Source organism: Dromaius novaehollandiae, chromosome 6 (genome assembly GCF_036370855.1).
Source record: "Dromaius novaehollandiae isolate bDroNov1 chromosome 6, bDroNov1.hap1, whole genome shotgun sequence".
Taxonomy (NCBI): domain Eukaryota; kingdom Metazoa; phylum Chordata; class Aves; order Casuariiformes; family Dromaiidae; genus Dromaius; species Dromaius novaehollandiae.
In genome coordinates this window covers 10,301,253-10,327,247 of record NC_088103.1, presented here as the reverse complement: position 1 = coordinate 10,327,247, position 25,995 = coordinate 10,301,253, and the positions used below count along the sequence as shown (strand labels likewise).

The 25,995-nt window shown below is 57.9% G+C and overlaps 1 protein-coding gene across 4 annotated transcripts in view; it reads left to right on the top strand.

The window, feature by feature from the left end:
- COL13A1 (collagen type XIII alpha 1 chain) overlaps nt 1-25,995 on the top strand; it is a 73,991-nt gene that overhangs the window by 25,567 nt on the left and 22,429 nt on the right. For 2 of the 4 annotated variants that reach the window (XM_064513636.1, XM_064513633.1), the window contains exons 4-24: nt 2,462-2,497; nt 3,208-3,234; nt 3,604-3,630; nt 4,155-4,181; nt 4,294-4,320; nt 4,513-4,539; nt 5,392-5,448; nt 7,086-7,151; nt 10,109-10,225; nt 10,592-10,633; nt 11,260-11,286; nt 11,893-11,928; nt 12,776-12,829; nt 13,332-13,358; nt 19,922-19,954; nt 20,756-20,782; nt 21,433-21,495; nt 23,618-23,662; nt 24,331-24,417; nt 25,100-25,153; nt 25,477-25,521. In XM_064513636.1, the coding sequence (XP_064369706.1) occupies nt 2,462-2,497; nt 3,208-3,234; nt 3,604-3,630; nt 4,155-4,181; nt 4,294-4,320; nt 4,513-4,539; nt 5,392-5,448; nt 7,086-7,151; nt 10,109-10,225; nt 10,592-10,633; nt 11,260-11,286; nt 11,893-11,928; nt 12,776-12,829; nt 13,332-13,358; nt 19,922-19,954; nt 20,756-20,782; nt 21,433-21,495; nt 23,618-23,662; nt 24,331-24,417; nt 25,100-25,153; nt 25,477-25,521 (951 nt within the window). The remainder of the gene's footprint in view (nt 1-2,461; nt 2,498-3,207; nt 3,235-3,603; nt 3,631-4,154; nt 4,182-4,293; nt 4,321-4,512; nt 4,540-5,391; nt 5,449-7,085; nt 7,152-10,108; nt 10,226-10,591; nt 10,634-11,259; nt 11,287-11,892; nt 11,929-12,775; nt 12,830-13,331; nt 13,359-19,921; nt 19,955-20,755; nt 20,783-21,432; nt 21,496-23,617; nt 23,663-24,330; nt 24,418-25,099; nt 25,154-25,476; nt 25,522-25,995) is intronic. The other 2 variants (XM_064513637.1, XM_064513634.1) reach the window with 2 other exon arrangements.

Sequence of the window (25,995 nt, the reverse complement as noted above, 5' to 3'; positions counted from 1 at the left end):
CGGCTGGGGAGCAGAGGGGAGGCGGGCAGGATTTAGAGCCCCTTCCCGCGAGAGGGTCCCTGCCAGGTGCGAGGAGCCGGCCGGACAAGGCTTTTTGCAAGTGCAGGGCCAGGAGAAAAGGCCAACGCAACATTTAGGGCTGGAGCACTTACACGGCCTGAACTCTGGCTCGTTCCCGAGCTGCGGCTCGGCCGCCCAGCCTCCCCTTCTGCGCAAGCGCTGCCGGTCTGTGCCGTAGATTTCCATGAGAAAAGAGCCCGAGATTCGGTTTTCTCCCTCCCGCTGGGAACTTCCGACTTTGATTAACCTGCGAAGAGCCCGTCCTTGACCTGCGCGGAGGATGGCACGCCGGCGACTTTTGTTTCCCGGCGGAGGTCAAGTGAGGGAGGCCCGGCGGCCCGAGCGGTTGGCTGCATCTGGCTTTCCAATTAGCTCCCCGAGAGCCCCGCGATGAGTGTTGCTAACAAGAAGCAGCTTTGCCCCTTCCCGGGCCCACCTGCCCGGAGCCCGACGAACGGCGGGACCGCCAACGAGGAAACCAGCGGGCCTCCTCAAGCCTCCGACGCCCGGCAGATGGTCTCCTGCCGCGGGGCCGCTGGGGAAGGGCAAGGCGAGGAGGGGCGGCCGGTGGGTCGGTTTTTGCCTACGGCGGTCGCAGCCCCGAGGCGGCACAGCTCCCCGCTGCCGCCCCCGAAGCGTCCCGTGAAGACGATCCCATCTCCCGGGGAGCTGGCGAGGGTCACGGGGACTGCTGCGCACCAGAGATAAACACGGAAACCCTGGCTTAGGGGCCGCTCGGAGAGGCGTGGGATGACAAATAGTTTCCAGACTTTCATCTGGAGGTTAAGTTTTCACTCTCAGAGCTGCTTAACTCCTGGCCAGGGAGGGACGGTGCTCCGATAGTGGCAGAAACAGACGGTCTCCATGCTTTGGCAGCTCCCGGGATTACATACTTCATACGATCGACGTCTTAGAAAGAAGACAAGGAAAAACAGCCACCCAACAAAAACAGTCTCTTGGAACCGTTCGCTGCTGAACTGTTGTTTTGGCCTGATACCGTGCAAATCGCTGCCGTCCTCCGAGGAGAAAGAGGCAGCAGTCTGTCGTCTGCAGAGGAAGCCAAACTGCACCGTTTCCAGGTTTTCTCCTTAATTCTTTTTTTAGCACTTCTTCTCCGGGGACGTTGTCCAACGGGGACCCAAAATTAATGGATTGCAGCCTAGCGTTGTCTTGATTCTCGCCTTTTCGGAAGCCAGCCGTGGACAGACCCTTTAATTTATAGCCCATCTTCCCTCCTGGTCACGGGCCAAGAGGACCAGGTGGTTTTGTATGCATCTCGCAGAGCCAAGCTGACCAAGTTCAACTCAGCAAAACTTAAAGAAAACAGTGCAAATGTGATTAGGTCCCGCTAGCATTGCGTATAAAAACACAGCCACGATATGCTGAAGCACCTTGGAGGGCACTTTCTTCCCCGAAACAAAGCACGGAGAGGCACGAGAACGGACGAGGAGCGGCTGGGCTTCTTGGCGTGACGGCACGGCTCTCGGGAAGGCACGATGCCGCGGCGCTCGCCCTCGCTGAGCGCGGTACGGGAGTCACCCCATCCGGCTGTTCCCGCCGCGCAGCTTCGCTTCCAGGTCTGCTGAAACCTGGCCCACGTCGTTTCCTGACGTGGTTCATGCATTTTTCGTGAAATTAGGATTTTTGGAAAAAAGCTCTCAAGTAATGAGGACATCTAGGCTATCCACGACCTGGGATGTGGTGAACTGGAAAGCTAACAGGCAGGACGCTTTTCTTTTAGAGTTTTTAAGTGGTTGATGAACAAGCTGCCCAACACGTCACGAGCCGGTGTGTCCGCTTTGCCCGAGCCCAAACGGACCCCCCTTGGCGAGCAGGAGGGAGGCGGGCGAAAGGACGTCGAGTTGACGTGCCTCTCATCGCACTGCCTGGCTCTCCTCCTCCTTTAGCTCTTTGGGGGAAAAGAAGACCCCCAAAATCATGTCTTCACCAGAATTTTATTAGGGAGGAAAATGAATGCGCTGGGATTAGGGGGGGAGCGGAGGGACGGCTGTGTTTAGACACCAGCGACCTGCAAGGTTTGTGCCTTGCGCAGAGCGGCACCCGGCATTAACCCCCCCAGGTTACGGCAGCAAGACCTGCCATGAAATGAGCTCAGGCGCTGGAATCTCCTCCAAAAGCACGTGGGCCAGGGACACCTATTTAACTAACGCAGGGGCTCGAGCGAGCTGGAGCCGCTCCAGCCTCCTCCGGCCGGCGCGGGTGAGAGCTCTCCCGGCCGTCCCGCGTTGCCTCGTCCCGGGGAGGAGCGGTGCTCGGGCAGCATCCCGGGGAGCCGCAGAGGGATGGGCAGGGGCTGGAGGAAAGGCCGTAGAGAGAACTAGGATCTGCCAAAATCCCCTTCCTTTCCTCTAAACCGCTGTCTCCGTTTTGCTCTTCCCAGGGACAGCCTGGAACGAGAGGTTTTCCTGGATTCCCGGTAAGTGGAGCTACCAATTTATGAGGAACGTGTGTGCAATATTGCTAGCAAGCGTCCTCAGTGCTAGCGCTCTCATCGTTCCTGCCTCAAACCGAGGGCCTGCCTGGTCTGGTATCGCTGGAAAGAGTGATATTTTCTTCACTTGTTGCTTTTTTTTCCCCCTCCCTTTTAATGATACTTGGGGGAAAAAAATACAGCTCTGAAAGGAAATTAATTAAAAAAACCCCCAAGTGTTAAAATAACGTGGCTGAAGCCAGATCGGTTCAGTAGAAGAAAATCATTGTAAGAAAACACCCTAAAACAAAGAAAATAACCAGCAGGCGGGTGAATTTCTAATCGTAACTGAACCCTAATGCAACACCGCAGTAAGGGCGAGTGCCGGGCTCCCGGGGCCCTGCTGGGCTGAGCACCCTGGGGTGCCAAAGGGGAAGAACAAAAAGCACGGGGGGATCTTCGCCCTCCAACGCTGCAAGCTGCAGATGGGCGAGGGAATGAAAAACAACCCAGAAAAGCATAAGGCACGTTGCATCTCGGCCCCGCTGTTGCTGGCAGCGCTCTGCGGAGCACCGAGGCTGTTCCAAGACTCAGGCGGCTGCTATTTATTCGGGACAGCTCGGGAGCTGCGGGCCCGTGCGGCGAAGCCGCAGGGAGGAGAGGGGACCCAGAGCGTTTCCCATCGTTTCACCCTCTTTTTCTTTCCCCCCTTGCAGGGTCCTATCGGCTTGGACGGCCAACCGGTGAGTGAGGGGCTTTACCCCGGGGCTTTCTGCTCTGCCGGAGCCTGCCTCCCGCTCGCTCCCGCCGGGCTGCTAGGGGAGACGTCTTCCAGAGGGTTATTTGGGAATGGCCGTGCACCCGGATGGCTCGGAGGACGAGGGCCACCGCAGGCGCCAAGCCTCCGCCCTCGGCAGCCCTCAGCCTCCCCTGCGGTCCAGCCTGCGCTCTGTTCCTCCTCTGTCCCCGCTCCGTGCCGAGCAGGAGAAGACCCCGATGTCCCGCTCAGCGCCTCATCGTGGAGCCTCCCAAGCCCCACGCCGTGCCGGCCGTGCCGCCCCCAGCCCCGGCTGCAGAGGCTGCGGCTGAGGCATCTCTTCTTTCCTTTGCAGGGTCATCCTGGACAGAAGGGAGAGATGGTAAAAAAATATATATATATACACATATATGTTTGCCTTTGAGACGGTGTTGCCTCTCGGCCGCAAGGGCAGGCCGGTCACCCGAGCTGCAGCCTGCGCCCCGGCGATGCGCCTCGCTCCCTAACTTCGTAGTAGCCGTGCCGGGAGGCACACCTATAATTTTTGCATTAGAGCTATCGGAATTATGGTGTCGTGGCAGCGACTGTCCAGTTACGCATGGGACATGTTTTCCTTGCAGTTTGCAATTAAGTTCTTTAAATACACTTTGGGAGCTGACATTTTTCGCGGTTGGCCTCATAGCAGAAGTAAAAGTTGATGGAAAGTTTTCTGAAACCCCATCTGGCAGCTTGCAACTTATCTAACTAAAAAAAGCATGCCTGTCATATTGAATATCCCTCTTTCTCCTCTCGAAGCCTTGTTTCATTTGTGCATGGTACTGAAACGGCTTCACTGGAGAAAGATAAGCTGGGGCTTGGTGGGAGCGGGGCCGCTTCTGGCATTCACGGCGGTGTGTTTCTTTAAAGGGCGCAGCGGGTCCCAGGGGACACCCCGTAAGTACCGTCTCTCCTGCAATCGCACCTCCCCGTCCTCCTTTTTGCCTTGCGGGCACTGGACTCTTTCCTTTACTGAGTGCTTTTTTTTTTCATTGCTTTTCTTTTCTAGGGCCCCCCCGGACAAAAAGGAGAAAAGGTAATTTTCATGGGAGGTGGGTTGCAAAAAGCAATGCGAAAAGCGAGCAGGGCATGGACTCCCTGGCCCAGCTTTGCAGCGTTCACCTGCAGTTTGGGCTGCAGGTTAACCTCTGTTCTCTGCCCCTGTGTGTGTCTTGGTCCTCTCCGTACGGGGTTTAACCTCTGCCCTTTCCCTCCCGGCGCTTCGCAGGGCCAGTGTGCAGAGTACCCGCACAGGGTAAGTCGCCGGCGCCCGCCCGCGCGGGAACCCCGCTGCGCTGGGGCGGCCTCGCGTCGGCAGCGCGCGTCGGGTCGCTGACAGCGTGGGTCACCGACGGCAGCGCTTGGTCGAGGGACGCTTCGCAGAAAAGCGGCCCATTACGGTTTTCCGGGAGTTCCCGTCATTTGCGTGGCGGGGAGAGGGCCGTGCCCCCCGCCGGGGCCCGGGCAGAGCGTGGCGCGGAGGGGATCGCGGGGCACGGCGCGAGCGGCTCTGGGAGCAGCTGGAGCGCTGGAAACCCGCCGCGAGCGCGTTGGCAGGACGTCGCGTGGAGCGGCAGGAATTCGCGGCCGGCGCGTGCAGGGAGACGGGCTTAAGGGCTCTCTGCCTGCTTTTGCCGCGGCGCTGGGCTCGGCCGAGCCGGGCGCTGGTGGCTGCCCCGGGGGCGGCGGCGGGGAGCGGGGGCCCTGCCAGCCCCGGACAATAATAGCGGGTCAGCTGGGTTTATTTAGGCCAGCCGGGCTCACCGCATTGTCACGTCGAAAAGAAGCCGGGGACAATGTTGGCCGACGTGGTGTCCCGGGCTCCTGTTACAGCCGCGGCTCCCCGCTGTCCCCAGCGCTCAAGGTGAAACGGGGGGGTGGCGCCGGGTTCCCGCGGGGACCTTTGTCGGGTGGCCTGGGCAAGGCAACGAAAACTAGCCGGCTCCAAACCCGGAGACAGCATTTCGGTTGTGTCTGGTCTTTGCCCTCCTAGGAGGGAAACGTGGGGTTAGGGTGCATGCCTTGGCTCGCGCTGCGGTGCCCGGAGGGTCGGGACGGGGGCTGGCCTCCGCTGCCGGTGACGCTGTGTGTCCTCCCTGTCCCCCAGGAGTACCTAAGCACCACCCTCGCGGCCCTGCGCTCTAACCAGATCCTTGCGCTGAAGGTTGGTGGGGGACGGTCCGAGCGGGCCGGTTCTGATGCAAAGGCACGAGGACGCAGACCCAATATTGCACGCTGCTCTCGGGAAGGGCCTGCCGCTGGGGACGGAGGGCACAGGGCAGGAGCCGGCCCGAAGAGGCTTCAGAGAGATATCTCCCCTAAACGCTCCTCCTGCTCGCACCTCCCTTCCTTGCCAGATCTTGCCTCTCCTCGGTGTTTCGGGAAGGCTGAACCTGGTGGCTCTTAATGCTTCCCTCTTTTTCTGCCCCCTCTTCCTTTCCAGCATCCCCTCTCTCCCCCCCCGCAAGCTGCCTTAGCGTTGCAGCCACCTCTGCACCAGTCTCCCAGGCCGCGTGCTGCAGAGCCCTTGCAGGCCAGCAGCCTCGCGGGGGCTCCCACCAAAAGCCCCCTCCCGCTCCGCACACACACCCTCCCTTTTGCTCTCTGCCCTCAGCCCCTCTCCCCGCAAGAAATAGCTTTTTGGGAAGAGCAGGACTCCGTTCAGGGAAGGTCAGCCCGGCTGATCTTCCAGCGCCGCTTTTATCGCGGCAGCCCGTGGCTGGGTCGGGGGGTTCGAACACAGCTGCCGGGTCGCAGGGCGGCGGTGCTGCAATATTGGGTTGCCCCTTCCCTTTGCAACAGGACCGGGTCCTCGCGCTCGCTGCGGACGCGAGCACGGCCGTCAGGGGCACTCGAGCGTGCTGCTCGGACGCGCGCGGCGGCTGCGCGGGGGACCTGCGGGCACCTCTCGGGCTCGGGGCGCAGCGCTCGCCGAGGGCCTCTTCCTCTTCTCCTCGCACCCGTGTAAATCAAGAGCAGCCTCAGAAGAAAACTGATAGGAACAGGAAAGCGGATCGGGCCGAGGGAGCATTCCCGGGCCCGGGGCCGGCGCTGCGGTGCCAGGCCGACCGCGGCGTGCGTGCAAGTGGAAATCGGATACGGCCGGAGGATGAACAAATGCTCTGGAGCTTTAGTGCATTTGCTCTCCGCGTGCCCGGGTCAGCTGGGTGCCCTAGGGGCGGATTCCTGGCCATACGGGGCCGGAGCCCGGCGTCGCTGTTAAACGAGGAGAAGCAAAGCGCAGGCTCCCAAGGGAGCGTCCCGCGCGGGGGCACCACGATCTGCCCTTCTCCCGCGGCCGTGGCTGCCCTGCAAAACGAACCGCGCCAGGGACCGCTTGCCGGCCCTGGTGCCTGCCGCCTCTCTCCGCGCCCTATGGAAGGGCGATGCCCGGAGCTGCACTGTATTCCTTGCAAGGGAAAGGGTGAAGAAATAGGAAACTGCTCCGGAAAAACTGGGAGAAAATGACCGTTTTGATGGTCGCCCCAAGTCTGACGATGGGAAATTAAGGGAAGCAGCCCTGCCTGCGGGGAGCAGAGGGTCAGGAGCCCCCGAGCAAGCGTGTTTCCGAGCAGAGGAAGCGGCTGCGTGCGGCGGGAGGGCTGCGCTGGGCGAGCGGCGGAGCGGGGAGGGCTGCCCGCAGGTCCCCGCACCCTCCGCTGCAGCTCTCGTGCCTGGGGGGGTATTTTCACCGCAATCTCTCTGTTCCCCTCTCTTCTCTCTCTGCGCTGGCTGCTCTCTGACTCTCGGTGTCCTAACGGCCTCCTTTGCCCCGCGACCTCCCGGTCTGGTCTTCTCCAGCTGCTGCCTCTCCTCAATTCGGTGCGGCTGGCTCCACCTCCGGTCATAAAGAGACGCACGTTCCAGGTAGACCTCTCCTCCGCGTTGCCTGTTCCTGCGCCTCCTCCCACGCTCGCGATTAACCAGCTTGCTGCCTCTCTCTCTTCCCCGACACGAGGGGTTTCCAAAAGCCTCCGGCAGAGCCGAGGGGTTTTCTTTGAGCTGGAGGAAATCTGTGACGCGAGAAAAAGTAATGCAGTTCCTTGAACTAAAAGAAATGGGCCACGAAGCTGCTCTCGGGACCAGGCAGGCAGTGGCTTCTACCTTAAGGAGTCAGTTCCTGTGTGTTCAGCCTCCAGGCGAGGTTAGAAACCTCTTGCTGAGAGGCAGCTAACGTCCGTGGACGTAGCTGAGATGGATGAGTAGGCACACGCGTCTGAGCACCAGTGGGGCTGGAGACACTTGGGAAAATGTGTTTAAATAAACTCTTATAATGGATTCATTAAATTGCATTAGATCTTTGTGTAAACACATTTATTTGAGTTTACAAGGGCCATCACTCATGTTTAGTTTAATTTACTTTGGAAACAAATTCATAACTTGGATTATGGACATGCGACTAGTGAACGAGCGTGTCCATAGCCAGGGTTCACGGGGCTTTTAATAAGCCACTCTGAGCTCCCTCATTTCTCAGCTGAAACCAGCTTTTCTGTGCGTGGACAAACCGCTGTAATCACCCCACGGATGTGTCCCGGGCACCCTCTGTTAAGCGCTGGGTTATGTCCTGCTGCATGCCTGCACAGACGCTAAAAGGGGATTAAATTCTGCAACATGGGCCTTTGCCGCCGGGTGCCTGCTCCTTGCCTAGGACTGTGCAGGATCCCTGATATTATCAGTGCATCCCGTGATCTCGGTTCAGTTTCTATCGGTGCCGTGTTTACACCACATAAAGCCCCGCAGCTCGCACCGGTTGCCCTTCAAAGGGACAGTCTGGAGAGCCCGGCCAAGGCCTGACCTCTTGGGAAGGCTTTGAAAGCTGATGTTCGTATCCAGGATGAAGTGGGAAACTTGAATAGCTGCCCCGCGTGCTGTCGTCAGCCAGGGCTGCAAATCCCCTCCATCCGCAGAGGCTAACTTCACCTGAGGATGCTTGGGGTCAAAGCGCGTGGTCCCTTTTGCCGCTGCCACATTCGTTCCCCAGGCGCGAGAAAGCGTAATCCATCCCGGCAGGTTTGCCAGCGCCGAGCGATTCCAGGAGCCTGACATTTGAATGCTAAGGAAAAAAAGCGAGGCTGCAAGGTAAATGCTAGCACTAGTGCCTGGGAGAGGACGGTGCTGCTGCTACCCCGGCACGCTGGCCAGGGCGCTTTGCCCAGGGGCTCCGGCGGGACGCGGGCTGGGCAGAGACCTGGGCGAGGAGGCAGGAAGAGCGCCGCGTTGCTGAGGAGCAAGCTGGGTGCTTAACTGGTGTTTAGCAGAGCTGAAAAACAGCTCTAGTCAAAGGCTAAAAATACAGAATGACATCTGATGCATACGCCACCTGACCTCCCGCTTACTGTATCCGCTTACAGTCCCGTTAAGTCGGAGGGGGTCTTTGCATGCTGACTGCATTAATAAGACTATAATGATGTGGCAATAACGCTCTGCGTGCTTAGGGATCTGCATGGACGGGCTCTCGCGTGAACCAAGTGTCTGTCGGATGCAGCAAGGCAAAGGCAGTGCTAATGGGGGTTTGGGGGAGCTCCTTGCACCCCCTCCACGCAGGGAACGGGGAGGCAGGCAGGGCAGGAGCTCCACATGTTTCTGAGCTTCCCATGAGGCTTGCTCACGTGCTGGAAATTTTCTTTTAAATAGAGCTCATCGCAAGGGGATGAAATTTGCAGCTCGTTATTTTCGTCTATCATTCTAAATAAAGCACAAATCCCAATATTTGCATGTCTTGCTGAAGTTGGCCAAGAGGAACAGCACACATGTTAGGAACATGTGCAGGGGACAGATTTTGTGCTTTCCCTGCGCACAAGGCTGCGTGAGAGCGGACCTAACGTCTTACCCAGCAGCAGCGCCCCAGCCTGCGGAGCTCACAGACGCAGCAGAGACCAACTGCTTCTCCTGCAGACCCACGGATTTCTCTTTGAGAAACCACCATGTTTGATTTCTAGCCTCCTGCGAGCCCGCAAAGAGGCGTTTTCCGAACTCAGACTGGGTCGCTGGCAGGGGGAAGTCGTGGTAGTGCATCCAGGCAGGGGAAGGGGAGGGAGCGGGGCGAGGCCAGCCGCGCAGCATGGGTGCCGCCGTGCCTCGGGCGTCTGCTGGAGTCACCCGCCACGGATCAGCAGTCTGGTATTCAAGCGGGGCCCTTCCAACCCACTGTCTCCTCCGCGCCGCGGGGCCGCGAGGCTGGGGCCTTCGGGCCAGACGACATTGCTGAGGCATGAGCCGCCGCCGCCGCCGCGGGGCTACCGAGGGGCCGCGGGAGGAACCGGCTGGAACGGCCCCGTTCGGAGGGCTCGAAACGGCCGGTGGCTTTGCACGCGCTGGCTTGCTCAGTCTCACAGGAACAGGCTCTCGCTGGGCTGCGTGGGCCTGTTCTGGGAGCGCTCCAGAAATGCCATGACGATCGTGTTATTTTCTTTCGGTTTTGTGGCATTTCTGCTTCTGGTCCTTGGCAAAATCAAGGGAGCGTTGTCCAACAGACAGAGCGCGGGGAGAAAATAGGCTGAGGTGAGAGGCCGCGGCTCTGCCGGGAAGCACCAGCGCGGTCACGGGAGGCTTCGCTTCCCTCGTGACTGTCGAGTGCTCTGGAAGGCGCTAGGAAGCCCACGAGGTGTTGGCGTGTGGCACGTGAATTGTGCTTCCCTGAGCCGGGAAGGAAAGGGGAAAGCTCTGCCTGGCCTGGCCAGGGAGGCCCTGCCTCGCTCTTGGAAACCCCTCCTGCTGCTGCCTGGGGACTTGCTGCCTCCTCGCCCGCTCCGGCCGCGCTGACCTGCCTTGGGCGCCGAGGGTTCGCCCCGCTGCTGGTAACCCCGTCTTTTAACCGCCCGCAGGGAGAGCAAGGACAAGCAGGAATACAAGGGCCTCCGGGGCCTCCCGGCCCACCGGGGCCCACTGGACCGGCGGGACCCGCGGGAACCCCAGGACAGCCCGGGCCAGTCGGGCCGCCTGTAAGTCCAATAAACAGCCCAAGATAGCCGTGGCGGGGAGGTCTCGGGGGCGTCTGGAGGAAGACGTCCCCGGGAGGGGGGTCGGAGGTGTGCACCCGCAGCTGCTGCTAGCTGGTCGCGCGCGTGTGAGAGTGTGATCCCAGGTCCCTTCCCTCCTCCCCAGCCTCTGCCCGCTGCCGCGCGGAGAGGTGCCTGGAGAAGGCATCCCCGCGCTCCCTTTGGAGCCCTGCCCTCGTCCCGCTCTCGGCCGGCAGCGAGCAGCCGGGGATGGCGAGAACAGCAGCACCGCTCAAAATACGCCCCACCACCCGAGCGGCGGGGCGCGGGGCAGGAACCGCGTTAACGGGCCTCTCTCTCTCGCTACAGGGCAGAGCGGGCGAGCCTGGGAAGCCCGGCAGGGATGGAAAGGTGGGTACCGGCGTCCGGCTCCGCTCCCGGGAGAACCGGGGCGCGCTGGCCCTGCGGCACCACGGCAGCTGCCAGCTCCCGGGGCTTTCCGTGCCCAGCTCAGGCCTGCTAGCAGGGCCATATATATATATATGTATATATATATATATACACACACACACAGATATGCATATCCAGTATGCTTCATGGTATGCCTGGTTATTTCTTATTTAAAAGCACAAGCGGTTTGTCCGTTAAATGTACTTAGCTTGTCAGAGAAAGCTGCAACCCCCTGACTTGCTCCAGGGCTGCACAGTGAGCTGGGAACAAGTTTCCCAGGAAAAAAGAGAGAAACAGAGAAGACTCTGGAGCGCAATGCAAGGCGAAGCAGCTTTTTGGTCTTCAGGTTCATTGAGGCGAGGCCCGGCGGGCTGCAGCAGTACGGGCACGGGTTTGTTTAGGAGCATGGGTTAGAACAATATTTACCCCCATGAGGAGCAGCCTGCGGGTGCTGGTGCTCACCAGCGCACATCCGCTCTGCACGGTGGCATTTCAAAGCAAAGCAAGCAGCATCCCCGGGCACCCCGCAGTTTTCTCTACACAGCGTTTTCTGCATCTGCCGACTCCAGTGTCTGTTTTGTCTGCAGGGCTCGCCCGGGCCTCCCGGACCGAAGGTGAGACACCTGGCCTCACTCGGGGGCGCGGGGGGGGGGCGAGGATGAGCGGAGAGGTGGAAGCTCTGACGGATGAAACGCGACGGACCCGATGGAGAAACGCGTGCATTGTGATGGGGGGAGGAAGGAGGAGCGGGGGAAGGGGTTACTTCGCCAAATACCTGACGGAGGTTTCTGACCCGGCTCCGGGCCGCCCTCCGGGCCCAGCCTGCGTGCCGACTCAGGAGTTTGGTCCGGGCGGCGCGCGGGTCGCGTCGTGCCGGAGTGAGGCACGCCTCGCCAGCCCCTCTTGCAAAGCGCTCCGCCACACACAGCTTTACGGGCTCCCTCCGCTCCCAAAGCGTTTACCAGCGCTTCAGGAACCCATTTCGCAACGCTATTGTTAACTCCGCCGCAGTTTCCCGTTTATCCACTTGCCAAAAAGCGCGCGGGGAGAGCGGGGGCTGCCGATGCCGCTGTTGCCCCTCGCCTGCAGCCGCCCACCTCCGTTTGTTTTCACCTGGGCCGTGCAGCTGGGCTGGGGCGGGAGGAGCTGGGGCTGGTGTGGGTCGCCCGGCTGCCGGTGCCCCCCGCCCTCCGTTTCACGCGCCTTTCTGCCCTTCGCAGGGAGACCCCGGCGCTCAGGGAGACCCCGGCAGAAAGGTGAGGAGGGGAGCGCTGGTGCTGCCGCGTGAACTCGGGTGCTCCCCTGGGGCTGCCCCCGGACCAGGGCCGCTGCAGCGGGGCCGCCGCCCCCCGGCCAGGCTGCACCCGGGCTGCCTTGCGCTCGCTGGCAGCTACGCAGGGGGTTTGCGGCCGCGGGCTGCGGAGGAGACCGCCTCTGTGCAGCGCTCCTGGGCCGACCGGCAGCCTGCGAAGGGCCAAGCCTGCGGCAGGCTCAGAGGCGGGAGCTGGCAGGGCGCGGAGGCAGACGGAAGGGGCCATGAGGAGACGCTGCTGCGGAGAGGTTCCCAGCGGGCGGGAGTCCCGCGTCCCACCTTACCTCCGCGGGGCTTTTTGGGTGCTCTGCGGGCAAAGCGGCAAGACCTGGGAGCTTTTTAATTAGCGCTGTATAAACCGAGAGGTTTTTGTTACGTCAGGAAGTAGAAATTATAGCCGCCGTGGAGGACAGCCCGCTCCCGCAGACCGACGCAATTTATTGCCCCTTCCTGCAGCAGCCGGCCGCTTTTCCCGCTGGGAGCCCACCGGATCCGTGCGTGCTGGGGGGCTGCTCTCGGCAGGCGGGAGCGGCGAGGGGGCCCTGCGGGGCCTCTCCTGGGGGCTCCTCGGACGTGAGACAACTCGTCCCGCTGATGTACCCGCGGGCAAAGGGCCCGCGCCGCCCTCGGAGGAGCGAGCCCGGGGCTGTGACCTTCTCTGGGCGAGGCGGAGGGCATGGGGGGGAGCAGGGCACCCTCTCCCGCCCTCGCCGACCTCTCGGGCATCCCGCTGGCTGCTTGTCTTGCTGCTCACTGTCTGCTTCTTCCTCCCTTTCCCTTCTCTTCCTCAGGGCGAGGCGGGCCTGCCCGGTGCACGCGGCCTCCCCGGAGCTGCCGGCCCCAAGGTAACCCTCAAAGCCGGGTCAGGGCGGCCGTCTCCCGCGGGCAGAGAAGCGGCCCCGCAGAAACACGGCGGGTCGGGGCCGGAGGCGGAGTCTCTGCACCCGGTACCAGCCCCGTCAACAGAAAGATTTGCTCTGTCTAAAGGGCCTGGGCAATTTTTGGCCAGTTAAGGAGGCTGCGGATGCTCTGGTCCACGAAGCGGTTTGGTGGTTGGCCAGCCTGCACCCCAAAACACGCGGGGAGCATTGCAACCTCCAGCAGCCGCTCTGGCCCCACAGCCCGCCCTGCGTTCCCGGGAAGGGGCAGGCTACGGTCAGCGTCCAGGCTGTCCCCGTGCTGCCAAGAGCCGTTCTTTAGAGGCCGGGGGCTGCGTTTACTGCACGCTCCCTCTGCAATTGCTTTCCCTTGGCCCCTCGCTGTTAAGGTTGTTCTGCTCCTCTGGGCTTCTCGCTGTGCTCACTGCTCCTCTCCGTGTTTCCTCTCTCTCTGTTTTTCCCTGGGCAGGGTGAAAAGGGGGACCCAGGCATAAAGGTAGGCATGATAAATGCGGCTTTCTACGGCGGTAGATCATCTGGGAGATACCGCTCTGTAGGCTGAGAGGTTGTAGGGGGGCGTTGGGTGGGAGGCAGCGCCGGGGGTATTTAATGGAGTACACCTCTGTGCTGTGATTAACCACAACCAGGCACTCCCGACTCGGCAATAAAGCAGCCTTTATCCGTTCGGGGGAATTTGATTCTTACCAAAGGCATTGCTCTGACTATGAAGCTTGCTCATGATTTGTTACATCTCCCATCTGATGGGACGGGTTGGGGTTTCCTCGTAAAATCTGGTTAGCTGACGCATCAAATCCACTCAAACTCTGCAACTCAGGCTGAGGTTTGGCACCAGGCTTTTCTGTCCCTGTTTCTGGATCCTTTTTACAGGCTCGTATGGTTTATGCCCAGATGTTATCTATTTGGTTGAAATTTACTGTACCCATACACTTAAAATATATTACTCAATGCAGACTGTGCTTCAAACATTACAACATTGGCAAGTGTTCACGATAGTCAGAGCATATTGTGTCATGCCGCACATTTTAAACATCATGAGAAAAGACTGGTTCTGCAATATTTTTCAGAGGCATTAACAGTGACATGTGTATTTCAAGTATTTAGTATGTGGCATGCATCTTATTTATTATGCAGCATATGCACGCTGTATTTTTTCCATCTGGGTGGATTACTATTTGCAGGGAGAAAAGGCTCCTTCAGAACTTAACAGGGATGTGTTGCACTGGGTTTAAAGAAATGTTCTTGGGGGCCGTAGGCCCTGGGTTAATAGCTGAATATCATGCAGTTGACTTCCTACAAGAAAACAATATTCCCTCAGAAATAGTACGGTGCATGCAAAGTCCAGAGATTTCCCCATGTCCTTCTTCACATCAGTGTAATTCTGCCAAGTGCAAAGGAATCGCTTCTGGTTTTTTGCCAGTCTAAATAAAAGCAGAATTGCACCCAGAACCAATAAGTTTGGGGAGCTATGAATTTACTGCTGTCTCAAGAGCTAGATACTCTCCCATTAAGCTGAACTGGAGAAATGAAGTTGGAACATAGACATAGGTCAGCAAAAAGGCTGGAAGAAGAAGCTGTGTTTCACCCCTGCTTATACTCCCATGTTTCATGGCAAGCAGACATCTGCTGTGGTTACACCCACGTACAAGGACTAATCAGACCTTGATTCATCTTCTGGAATTAAAACTGAAACTTCCTCTTTGCAATCAAGATGAAAATGGACCCTCTGCAAGAGATAGTGGGTCTGAGAAACCTTCCAAGCCTTCTAGCTCCGGCTGAGCTGTTCCCACCCCTGTGTTTTGTAGAGCTTTTGGGGTTCCTCAGAGGCTCCACTTCCCGTTTTTGGGTGGCCCTAGGAGGGAGCAGAAGCAGACACGGGGGACAGGATTGGCATCTGCTATTGCAAGGCTGCCTGCGCTGAGCAGAGAGAGCAAGGCAGTCCCTTCCTCCCGCAGCAAGCCGGCCTGCTCCTTGCACTGGGGCTCTGGCAAAGGGGAGCCTCCGAGTCTTCCCACGGTGTCTCGGCGTCATTTCTCCCCGGGAGCCTCCTCCGTTCTGCGTTGGAGAGCAGTGACTCAGTGCGGCCCTGGAGACACGCTCCGACCAGCTGGGCCCCTACGCGTCCCGTCTCGTGAAGACTGGAGATGAATCCTGCCAGGCTTTTCGTGATCGTAAACCCAAGCCCCAAAGCAGCCTGTTTCTCTGTACGCACATTCCCATTGTTACTGCCAGCATCACTGTCCTCTCCGTTTTCTTTCTCCCCTGCTCGGAGGAACTGAAATGAGAGCGCAGAGATATCCCTGAACCAGCAGCCAGGCGTCAGCCGGTAGCGGCTCCTGAACGTTCACGTGGCGCGGGAGCTCGCTGTCCTTGGAGACGCTTATTTCTGTCTGCTTTCCTTGTTAGTAGGGTCATTCGAGACTCCAGAGGACTCTTAATGTTCTCACCTTTGGATCTGGCTAGATTCTACCTCCTCCTTCTTTTGAGAAGGCCGGGTCAAATACTACAGCTGAACCACAGTTTGGCTGTTGGGATGGATTTTGCTTAGCGTATCGCTGCTTTTGCTGGCAGTGAGAAACATTTCAGCTCCTGCCTTGCTGGAGAGGCTTAGTGGTGTCACACGGACCCTCTGCTCGTTTGACATCCTCCCCCCCTCTCGCAGCCCGCTGATGGATATAGCATGTGGTAGAGCCCCTCTTGGCCCCTGTGGCTACCGTTATGCTTGGATCATATTGGCCTACACCTGCGTCCCGTGAAAGTCCCTAGACAACTTGCAAGTCTCCCTGCCCCCCAGACCAGCTATCACCTCCCGCTGAACTGACATTTGCTTGCTTTCTTTGCTCTTTTTTTTTTTTTCGGATGTCCTTAGGACATCGCCATGGCTCTTCCTAATGCTCGGAGGAAAGAGCAGTAGAGAAACTGGCTGCAGACCTGCTCAATAACCTCCTCACAATCTGTCTTTCACAGCAAGGAGAAAAAAGGAGGGGTCTCTGTTTTAATTGGCAGCCTCTAACTAGTCCCCACTGCTGCTAATGAGCTGATCAGCGTGTGGCACCCTCTGCTGTGACTGGTCCTGAGTGGATATAAAGCTGCCCACCCGAAGTGGGTGTGCTTGCTGTGAGCTGGAGGGGAGTGGTGCTGTCCACCTCTGCTTGGGCTCCTGGGGAAATGCAGGGGTAATTCCCAAAGCAGTGTGAAGCTCCCAGAAGCTGGCAGGTGCTGCTGGCTGCCTTCCTGGAGCCTAAGAGGGACCCGAGCTGGGAGTTTTGCCTTTCATGCCTGCTGTTGGTGAAACTTCCCAGCTCCTGGTGTGGCTGTGCCATTCCAGTGCTGTCTTTGGCTGGTTGCTGCTGCCTGGCTATGACACCCGGTGTGATATTTCCTAGGCTTAGGGGGATCCTTAAGTAATTAGCACGGTGGGTACTTGCTGTATCTTGACAGCTTTCAGGTGCTTAGAGATCCAAAAATGTTCTGGAGTGTTGTTCTTCCTGCTCGTCCTCTGGCCTTGGCTCTGGGACCTCCCTCTGCTCTGGCACCTGTGCAGTAGCAGCCTCGTTACTCCTGCCTGCTAATTAGCTTGAACCCCTGTGTGATCCTGCTGGGGACCATGAGGGCTGTGCCAGTGGGCTGAGGCCAGCGCTGGAAGAGGCAGGGAAGCGTGGTTGCTCTGGGACTTGCTGACTTTGGTGGGAATTGCTCCCTCTCACCAAGGTGGCTTTGCTTTTTCAGGGCTAAAAAACTAAATAGGTCTTCTCTTCAGGCAGGTCCTCCCAGGCAAGTCTCTGGGATGGGGAGTTATCTTTGGACAGAGCTGCTTTATGGAGCCAGACCCCACTGGCACTGTGGGTGCCTCACAGCAGAAGGCATCAGTCTTACCTTCTTGGTCTGCCTAACTGCTTGGTCGGGGAGTGCAGCTGGGAAGCATGAAGGGGGACAGAGAGTGGTCCTTGCTTCTCTAGCTAAAAATATTCATAGTCACTAACTTATTTCTTTGCCTGAAATAGGCTGTATATATTATAATGTTGGCCAGTATTTTACAAAATATAGTCAAAGATCTGAATTACAGAATGTCCTTTTCTGAAGCACATGCATAGCAGGAATACATGCCTTCCAAGCAAAGACTAAACGCCCGAATCAGAATAACAATGCTAAGCAGACTGTCCAAAGATGGCCTGGATTTTCTTGCTGTAAATGAAAAATATGCTAACAATACTCCCCAAGGCAGGCCTTGGACTTTGCATTTTTCCAAAGATGTTTGTTCATCCTGCAGTCCCTGGAGGCTGAGCAGCTCTGACCCCTACATCTTGGGGAATCCTGCGCCACAGGATGTGGTGGGGGGGATGAAGACTCTTGTTCTGTTCCAGCTCTATCGCTTGTCTACTTTATGATCTCTCTTCTTTGCTAGCCTTTTCCCTGACTGAAACTTGTCGTCTTTGTAAGATTTGTCGAGCTCAGTGGCTGAAACGCACCACGTAGTTGCTATGTGGTGTTATTACAATGAACTTGTCGGAAAAGAGGCTTTTTAATTCTATCTTCTAAATATTGGGTGGGATCCTGACACCCAGCTCAGGGTCACTGTAAACTTGCACTTCTGCTTGCTCAGATGAACCAGCACAGTCCCACGAAGGATGTTTCTCGCTGTTAGGTCTAGAACATCCTAAATGTGCCCTGGTCTTTGCCGAGCTGGTGGTTTATGCAATTCCCTGGAGTTTTAGCCCTACTGTGGAGTTTTCCACAACAGCTGAACACGCACCTCCTGGGCTCTGTCACTGCTTTGTTTTTCTGGCTCTCACTCTAGAGCAGACCTGGGTGCATGCCACAAGCTGGCTGAGCAACAAGTGATGAGTTTGGGGTGAGAGGGGCAGTGCCCAGCGCTGCGGAGGGGCTGCATCCTTCGCCCTCGCCCACACAGGCCACAGCAGCATCACCTGCCTCTTCTTCCCGAGGTGAAGTTGCTGCCGCCTCTGTGGTGGGGCCTGGCAGTGCAAAGGAAGAGGGACTTTGCTTGGGTGCTTGCTGCAGCTCTCCAGCAGGGCCTGTCCTGCTGCATGGGGCAGGCTCGAGAGGCACCACTGGTGGTAAACAGCCCTGGCTAGCGGGGTCTGCGCTGCAAAAATGAGGTGGAGGAAGGGTCGTGCCCCATCTCACCCAGGAGGCTTGCTCAACCCTCGTGCCTTTGGCCCTCCGCACAGAGCCCTGGGAGGACTCATGTCGTATCTGTTGCTCTCTTTCTTGTTTCTCGCTGCGCTTCCAGGGGGAGAGAGGCATGCCAGGGCTGCCGGGAAGACATGGCACTAAGGTACCTTGCACGCAGCGGAGTGACGTTCGTCTGCCTGCTCCCACCCGCACCGCTCAGCTGTCCCTGATGCGCAAGCATCACCCAGATTTGTGTGTGTGTGTGTTTGTCAATGACTCTCTGCAGCTGAATATTCTTCCTGCTTCTAAAATGCAACATATAGGGCCTAATTTATCATGGAGATGGTGGGGGGAGAACTATTTATTTGCCAGAGCAAGCGGCATGCCTCATTGGATGCTGTCTTGCAACATCTAATGCTCTATGCTAGCGAGAGGAGCCGATCACCAGTGTTTCTAGGGAACTGGCATTCTGTGAATTGTGACTGCTGCAAACTTTGGTGTGATGTGTGTGTTAGTCCTCTGCAATCAGTAGGGTTATGCAAGTGTGAACCTGGACTAACGCGACAATGAGGCAGGGTCAGTGCGTGCGAGCCAACTCACATGCGTGTGCACTGCGGTTTCAGAATGAATGCTAGCAAATAACATCGTCTGCATTCACTGCCACTTTAAAGCCAAAGAGTGAGGAACGGGGATCCCAGATGTACTGCGAAAGCCTAACCCAAGCCACCTTCTGCACATAACTCCTTTCATGACTCTAGCCCATATTCACTAAAAGCTACTGACCTCTGAGACGTTCTGGAATGCTTTTTCCCCTTTTATTGCATAGAATCCCTGATCTCCATCTTCTGTCCTTGTGTTTTTTAGCTTTGTCCCTGATTTCTGTTTCAGAAAGCTGAGAGGTATGATCCTGCTGCTCTCTAGCTCCCCACTCCTCCTTGTTTGAACTTTTCTAAGCTCTTTTCACTTTGAACGTGGCTCCTACTCCTCTCTGCCTCACGTGCTACAACCCAACCCCTCTCATTTCCCACCTTCTAACGCTATTTCACCTCTTCCTCCCCCTCCTTAGACCCTTGTTACCCCTCACATTTGCTTTTGTAACTGGACCTCTTCCCCAGGACCTAACTGATACTAACACAGGGCGTACAGAGATTTCAGAGCAAAGGGTTGATGCCGAAGATCTGCTTTTTGCACCGTTGCTGTTGAGGGCAATGTGGCTGTCCCCACGGGAGCACCCGTCTCCCGGGGTCTCTAAGCGCTCGTCTCGGATTGCAGGGGCAGGCTGGACTCCTTGGTCTCGCGGCGATGGCTTGCTCTGCCGTGCGGAATTGGCTGCACCTGAATTGCACTGCTTGGAAGTTGTTTTGTTTTGTGGGTTTTTTTTCCTGTCCCCTGTGGCGGCTGGCTTCAGAGCTCTCCTGAAAACGTTTGATGGCGAGATTTGTCTTCTGTGATAAAAACAGAATGAGAGGAGCAGCAAGACGCAGGCCCTGGGGCTGCGAGCTGGCCTTCCCCAGGATGCTCGAATCAATGCGTCCGGGGTCAGGCGCTCTCCTGGGTTTCTGGTCCTCAGTCTGCGTCCTTGCACTCCTCCGTCCTCTGGTGCTGTTCTGCTTTTTGGGCTTGGCTTCACCGTAAATGGCAGCACTAAATCTGGGGGGGTGCAAATCTGGTTTTCCTGCCTGGGTCGAGCTTTCTGGAAAGCAGAGCCACTGCCATAGGTGAACGAGCCGCACAGGGAAGGAGGATGCGTGCTGTGTGGTGTTAAACATTTCTTCTGAGTTTCATAAGGGAAAAAAGAGGTGGATTTTAGCTTTCTAGCTCCACCTGGCTGGTAGTGTCTTGGAAAGCGTGTGCCTGTGTCCGCCGCGTTTCACACAAGGTGTTCTCGTCTCCTCTCTCTGCCAGGGCACGCCGGGGATGGCAGCGGCGGGGATGAAGGTCAGTCCTACTCCTCCGCGGTGCCTTCGGCAGGGCGACGGCCGGGAGGAGCGCGCGGGGCGTGGGACGATGGTCAGAGAGCTCCCACTGAAGGGCAGCATCAGCACTGCCGCTGCTCTCGGCAGAGGAGCCGGACCCCGCTTCCCTCTGCATCTCTGCTCCTCCGCACCCCGCGGAGCAGAGCTCGGTGCCCTCCGATACTCCACGGCGATGGGGTGGCAAGGGAGCGAAAGGGGAGCCGCATGGCCACTGAGAGGTCCCAAAGCTGCCAGAGATGCCCAGTAAGATGGGCAATGACAGCAAAACCTGCTCTGATCCACCCCCCACCGGCTGCCAGGGAAAGGACCGAAAGAAAAGTCAGCTTCAGGGGTGGCGGGGAGGGTTCCTCTCCCTGGCACCGCTGTGATCGCACACTGACACGGCCCCTTACGTAGCTCCGCTCCTGTGCAAACCCGGCTAGGAGCAGGCAAATCCCTTAAAGCCGGCATATGGGCGTTATTCTGTTGTGGGCTTTTGTACCTGGTAAATCACCTCTTGAAACACTGCAAGGTGGTTACTCAGAGTTTCATAAAAGCCTCTTGGTTGCAGCTTGCTGGATTACTTTACAGCAGCCTAGAAGCTGGCTAATGAAGATAAAACAAGCTCCATGCGCAAGACCTACTGTATGCCCAAAGCATCCTCATGTCCTTATTTACGAGGCCAAGGCTTCCACAGAGGAATGCTTTCCTCCTCTTTCATAGCTCTAGGAGGTTACCTGCTTTGTTTTCCTGCTCTCACTTTTTCCCATCTTTTCCTCACCAGGGCGAGCCGGGGACTCCAGGAGAAAAGGTACTCTTGGAAAGCGTCGGTGCTCTGAGTCTGCACTTCTGTTTTGCTGGTGATACTTTTCTCCCCGAGTGGCTGAGGGAGCTGAGGAATGGCCCTGTACTTCCCAGCACCTGAATTTGGGCCCTAACAAGTCCTGCATGTAGAAGCTAAATGGCCAATAGCGTTCAGAGATGCAGAGATCCCAAGAAGGGCAATGCTGCAGGGTCCCTCGTTCCTTGCCTTGCTCTGGTGTCTGTGCAGGCAGCAATACCCTCAAAGCCTTCCTCCTTTTCTCCCTGCAGCACAAAATATGCACAAAACACTGGGCAAATGCATTCCTTCTCCCCCTTGCCTTGACCCTTCTGGTTCCACCAGAGGGTCCCACGTTGGAGCAGGGCCTGGGTGGGGGGCTCTTCTTCCGTCAAGCACCACATGGACCGTCCTGTGGTGCCTCTGGTCGTGCACAGCCACCCCTGTCTCGGCATAGCGTGACCTGGTTTGAGTTCCTGCGGCAGGCACGGTACAAAAATACCCCGTCGCTCTCCAGCGCGAGGCAGCTGGCTGGGCTTCTGGACAGCTGGCTCCTCTGGTTCGAGGCTTTTTGGGTTATGTTACAGCATGCCACAGCCGTATAACAGCCGTCTTCTCTATCTCTTTTCTTCCTGCCCAAGGGAGAGCCTGGAGTCCCAGGGAGGATGGGCCCCCCAGGTTTGCCAGGGAAAAGGGGGCAGCGGGTAGGACACTGCGTGTTTGGGCTTGGTTTCCCGGCTCGGCTGCGCTGTTCCCCGGGAGCGGGAGCCCGCTTTGCGCTGCGCTGCGTCGCGTTGCCGTGCGCGCGGGGGGTTGCGTGTCCTCCTCCGGCTCTCGCCCTGTTGAAGTGTGTGTGCGTGTTCCCGCTTGCCGGAGACGGGTGGGCTGACAGCACTGGGGGCATGGCGAGATGTCTGAGCAAAGGGCTCGACGGAGCCTTGTCCTGGGGATGCCCCAGCCGAGCTCTATCTTTTGGCTCCAGATATAACACTCAAAACGGGGATCCAGTAATCTGACCTCCTTCCTCAAGAAATCTGCCACTTTCCGTCAATCAGGCAGCACAGGATGTTTTCAGTAGTTTCCGATATTCCTCCACCCTAGGCCTGTGTAGCCCTTATGGGCGCCTGCACTAAGCTCGTCCTTGGATGAAGAGCAGGTATCCCAAATGCAGAGCAGGGCAGAGTGCGGGACTCAGAGGCCTGGGGCAGGATTAGAGGTGATCGGGTCCAGGTAGCCTCACAACAACTCTGAAGGCTAAACTTTTATTTTGATCACTAGGTCCTGCAAATTTTTTCCTCCTTTCTGGGGAGAGAAGTGCTGGTTTATGGCAGTAACATGCATGCTCTGGCAGGGGAGGAAAGCTGGGGGCAGGGGGCCTTGGAGGTGGCTGGAGACCAAATTACCTCAGAAGAAGGGATCGCTGCACTTGAGAATGGTCTAAAGCAAAGACTGTTGCTTGTTAATTAATTCCCGTGGAGCCACCAGTGCATGTCTGTCCTTGGAGCCCTGATGCAAGTCCCCCGCATGTCAGGCGTGCTCCTGTGAGCTCGGAGGCTGGTGTGCTCCCGCGAAACGGGAGCAGCCCCGTGCAGGGCCCAGCCCGGCCCCAGGAGGAGCTTCCTTTGCTGGCTGTGCTGCCGTGCTGCTGCTGGGCGGCGTAGGTGCCGCTCGGGGTGCGTTTTGAGCTGCTCTTTGCATTCGGTACAAATTCCTGGTCCTGGGGACCTGCGGATGGCAGGTAAGAGCACACCTTTCCTCCAGCGGTGCGTTGCTGCATTTGAAACATCTCTTCACGGTAACAAAGCCGCCTCTGGTACCACCCTCTACCCCGGCAAAATGCAGACTCAGAAGGGGACCCTGCAGCTGGAAAGCATGGGTTTAGCAGTTGTATGGAAGGGGCTGAACAGAGCTTAGTTTCCCAGAGGGGTCACTAAGTGAGCCCCAGCATTCGGGGAATGATCCAAACGCCACGGTGAGCTAAGCAAAGTCACTTCACCAGGTGAGCGCTGGGTGCTGGGCGCCCTGCCCTGTTCCTTCCCCGTGACCTCCTCCGCACTCAGCGTGCCTCGTGCAGCTCAGCTTGCAGGCCTTGCTCCCCAGGGATCTTGCACCATCATCTGCATTCGTTGTTTTCCTTGCCCCTGTTTTTGCCGCTTCTCAGCACCACTGCGTGCCACAGAGCTTGGCTGCTAGCTGAGACACTGCCCATTTTTTCTGGGGGGGAGGGAGGGGTTGAGCATGATGAGCCTGGGATTTGGAGCTGGGAGAGGAGCAGGAAACACCCTTTGATGGGTGTGGGAAGGGTGGCTGTGAGACCTTTGCCAAAGCAATGCCATCCTTCAGCATACTGAGCAGGTGTGAAAGCTGGGGCTCAAGCAAGGGACCACTTTTGTGGGGAGAGCTGAACTCCGTCGGGGTGTGGAGCGTCCTGCCCTCCAAATAAAACAATCCAGCCCGGGCAACAGTTCCCTCTCTGGGTATGTGCAGGGAGGAGAGCTCATGACCAAGGGTTGGCAGAGCAAAGAGGATTTAGCAGATTGGGGTGATGCACCAGGGGGATTCTGCATCCCTTTCCCACTCAGCTTCTTTTGGAAAGAGATGGAAGTGATGTGTAGAGATATCCAAAGCAACAGGAGAAAGCATCCTCCTGCCTGGGCGGGTACTGCAGGCAGGTGCCCACTTTGAAACCCTTGACTACCACTAAAACAAAACTCTCCGGGGGGGGGAAAGAGGCCTGGAAACAGGAGCAACTCCCTTCCTTTGGCTGCTCTTCCAGGACAGAGTCTGCAGAGTCAGCCCCTGACCATGTCCGTGTTTTGCCAACAGGGTGAGAAGGGCCGAGCTGGCGACCCCGGGCTCCCAGGCCCAAAGGTTTGTGTCCTTTCCTGGTGCGCAGGCTGCTCTCGTCCCATTTCCTCGTCTGCTGTGGTAGCTGGGTGCAGCCGGGACGCAGGTGCAGCCGCCTGCGCCTCCGTGGTTGGAGACGATCCCCGTGCGCCTATAGCTCGCTGCCGGAGGGTACAGCAGCACCTTCCGCAGAGCTCAGCTGAATGCCGGCGTGGGAAACCCCAGGCAGAGATGCGACGGGGGCCGCGCAAAGGATGCCTCTTCCCGAGGAGTCGTGTGCCCCTGGACCTGCCCTCACGCAGTGAGGGGGAGGCTGTGGCCCTGGGAATGGGAACGGGGTTGCAGTAGTCCCCTTTTAAAAGCCCAGCCTCCTTGCCGCTCCAAGACGCGCGTGTGAGGAGGGGAAAGGCTCCTCAGGAGCTGTGCTGCCAAACGGGCAGTGGTGGTAGCCGTAGGGACCCCAGGCAGGGCTGCTAGGCGGAGCCCCCCGGCACAGCTACGTTGGCCTGGTTGCTGGGCACGTGGCTGGTGGTCCCTGCACGGCGATGCCTCTGGGCCATTAATAGGCCAGCTGGTGCGGGGGGCACTGATGAACCTTGTTTTGGGCCCTGCTGTGTCTCTGAGCCAAGAGTTGGAGAAATCAGAGATGGAGAGACTGAACTGATACACGGTTTGTTCTTCCTCGCTAACAGGGAGAGAAGGGAAATACCGAGAACGCCTTGGAGGGAGGCAGAGGGGAACCTGGCCCGCCCGGCTTGCCCGGGCCCCCCGGACCAAAGGTGAGCGCCTTCCCTCTGGTGGGGTGTGAGGGGCTGTGCCTGGCACCGGGCACGTAGGAAGGGGCAAAGCCTGCACTCCTCTGCACCTGCCTCTAAGTACCTGCTGGCGGGATATCTGGTACTGCATGACGCTTTAGTTTGCTGTTTTAGATGCTGAAGGTGAGAAAATTTATGAACTGTACTTCTGGGAGGAAAATACGCTCCTGGTGTTCAAATAAGGCCCCTCTCGGCTCTGTGAGAAAATATCCCTCAGGATTAAGGATGCAATACCTGAGGCAGGGTGGACACAGGGAGGCAGGACTCCGAAAGCTTCGGAGAGCTTCCTCTCCCCTTCTTCTACTTCCTCAAGAAGCAGTGGCCCCCGAATCCCGCTCCTTGGCAAAGCACACCAAGAACACGAATCGGAGGTCCCATCTCGGATGTGCTCAGGGGAGAGCCCCGTTTGGGCTGCACGCTTACAATCACGTGCTTTCCTTCATACTGAATCAGCCCTCAGTGCTGGATGGCAGAGGATACCGGGTGTGAAGTCCTACCAGGAGATTCTGGTCGCCCAAGGAGACAGGGACGTGGCAGGGACACTCGGGCCGGTGCAGTTCTTCCTCCTGGAAATAGGGAGCCAGCGCTGGAATTGCATCCTCTTTGCGTGATGATACAAACCTCCCCCTTTCTCTCTTTCTCTCAGGGAGAAGCTGGTGATGTTGGCCGGCCTGGCACTGCAGGACCGCGGGGGGAAAAGGTACAGAGGGCTCCCACGCAGCGCTGCGGGGGGTCCTGTCTCGTGGTTCAATAGCTGCAAAGTTGTTCCCACGCACAGAAAACTTAGCTGAAATGGAGAACTTTAAAAACCGATTTGTTTAGGATGCAAGAAGCAGGCGAAAAGCAGAAGGTTAAGCAGAGAAAGGGACTGGTTTTGGAGACTGGCTGTCCTTAGCAGCTGTGCCTGTGCTACTGAAAGGATGGAGGAGCCAACCTAGCCACAGGCTGTCCCAGGGGAACAGCTCCTGGAGATAAGCTTGCGAAGTGACAGGCATTGCTAACAGCATGTTCTTACTGTTGCAGGGGGAACCTGGTGCACGCGGAGAGCAGGGACCCATGGGCCCACGGGTAGGTGCCCCTTCGCAAAGGCTTGAAGAGTTTTGGTCCTTCAAAGGGGGGCCTAAGGACAGTGGCACCACACTGATGGTCCTGTAGATTGGGCCTGAGCTGTCTCGACAGATGTTCTCACCATGGTTAAAGTGTTTATAGCTGGATTGGGCAATGCCCGAGCTTGAGACAGGGCACTTCTCCGCTCCATGCCGTCATCAGAAGGTGCTGTCTGGAGTGCAGCCACCTCAGGGTGACTTCGCAGGAGGAGGCTGGCTTGGACATTCCAGCCTGAATTCAGGCCTTCGGCATACCACTAAGGGCAGCAGGAGGGTGCTTGGTGGGTGCCCAGATCCGGCAGTCAGCCGAGCTCCTGGACTCGGGCCTCGGCTTCAGCACGTCCTCACCAGACCTGCCAGCTCTGAGTCATGGCACGGTGATGTGGGCTCTTGGGGCTACGTTTCTCTAGTGCTTCCTTTATAATACGTGTTTTAA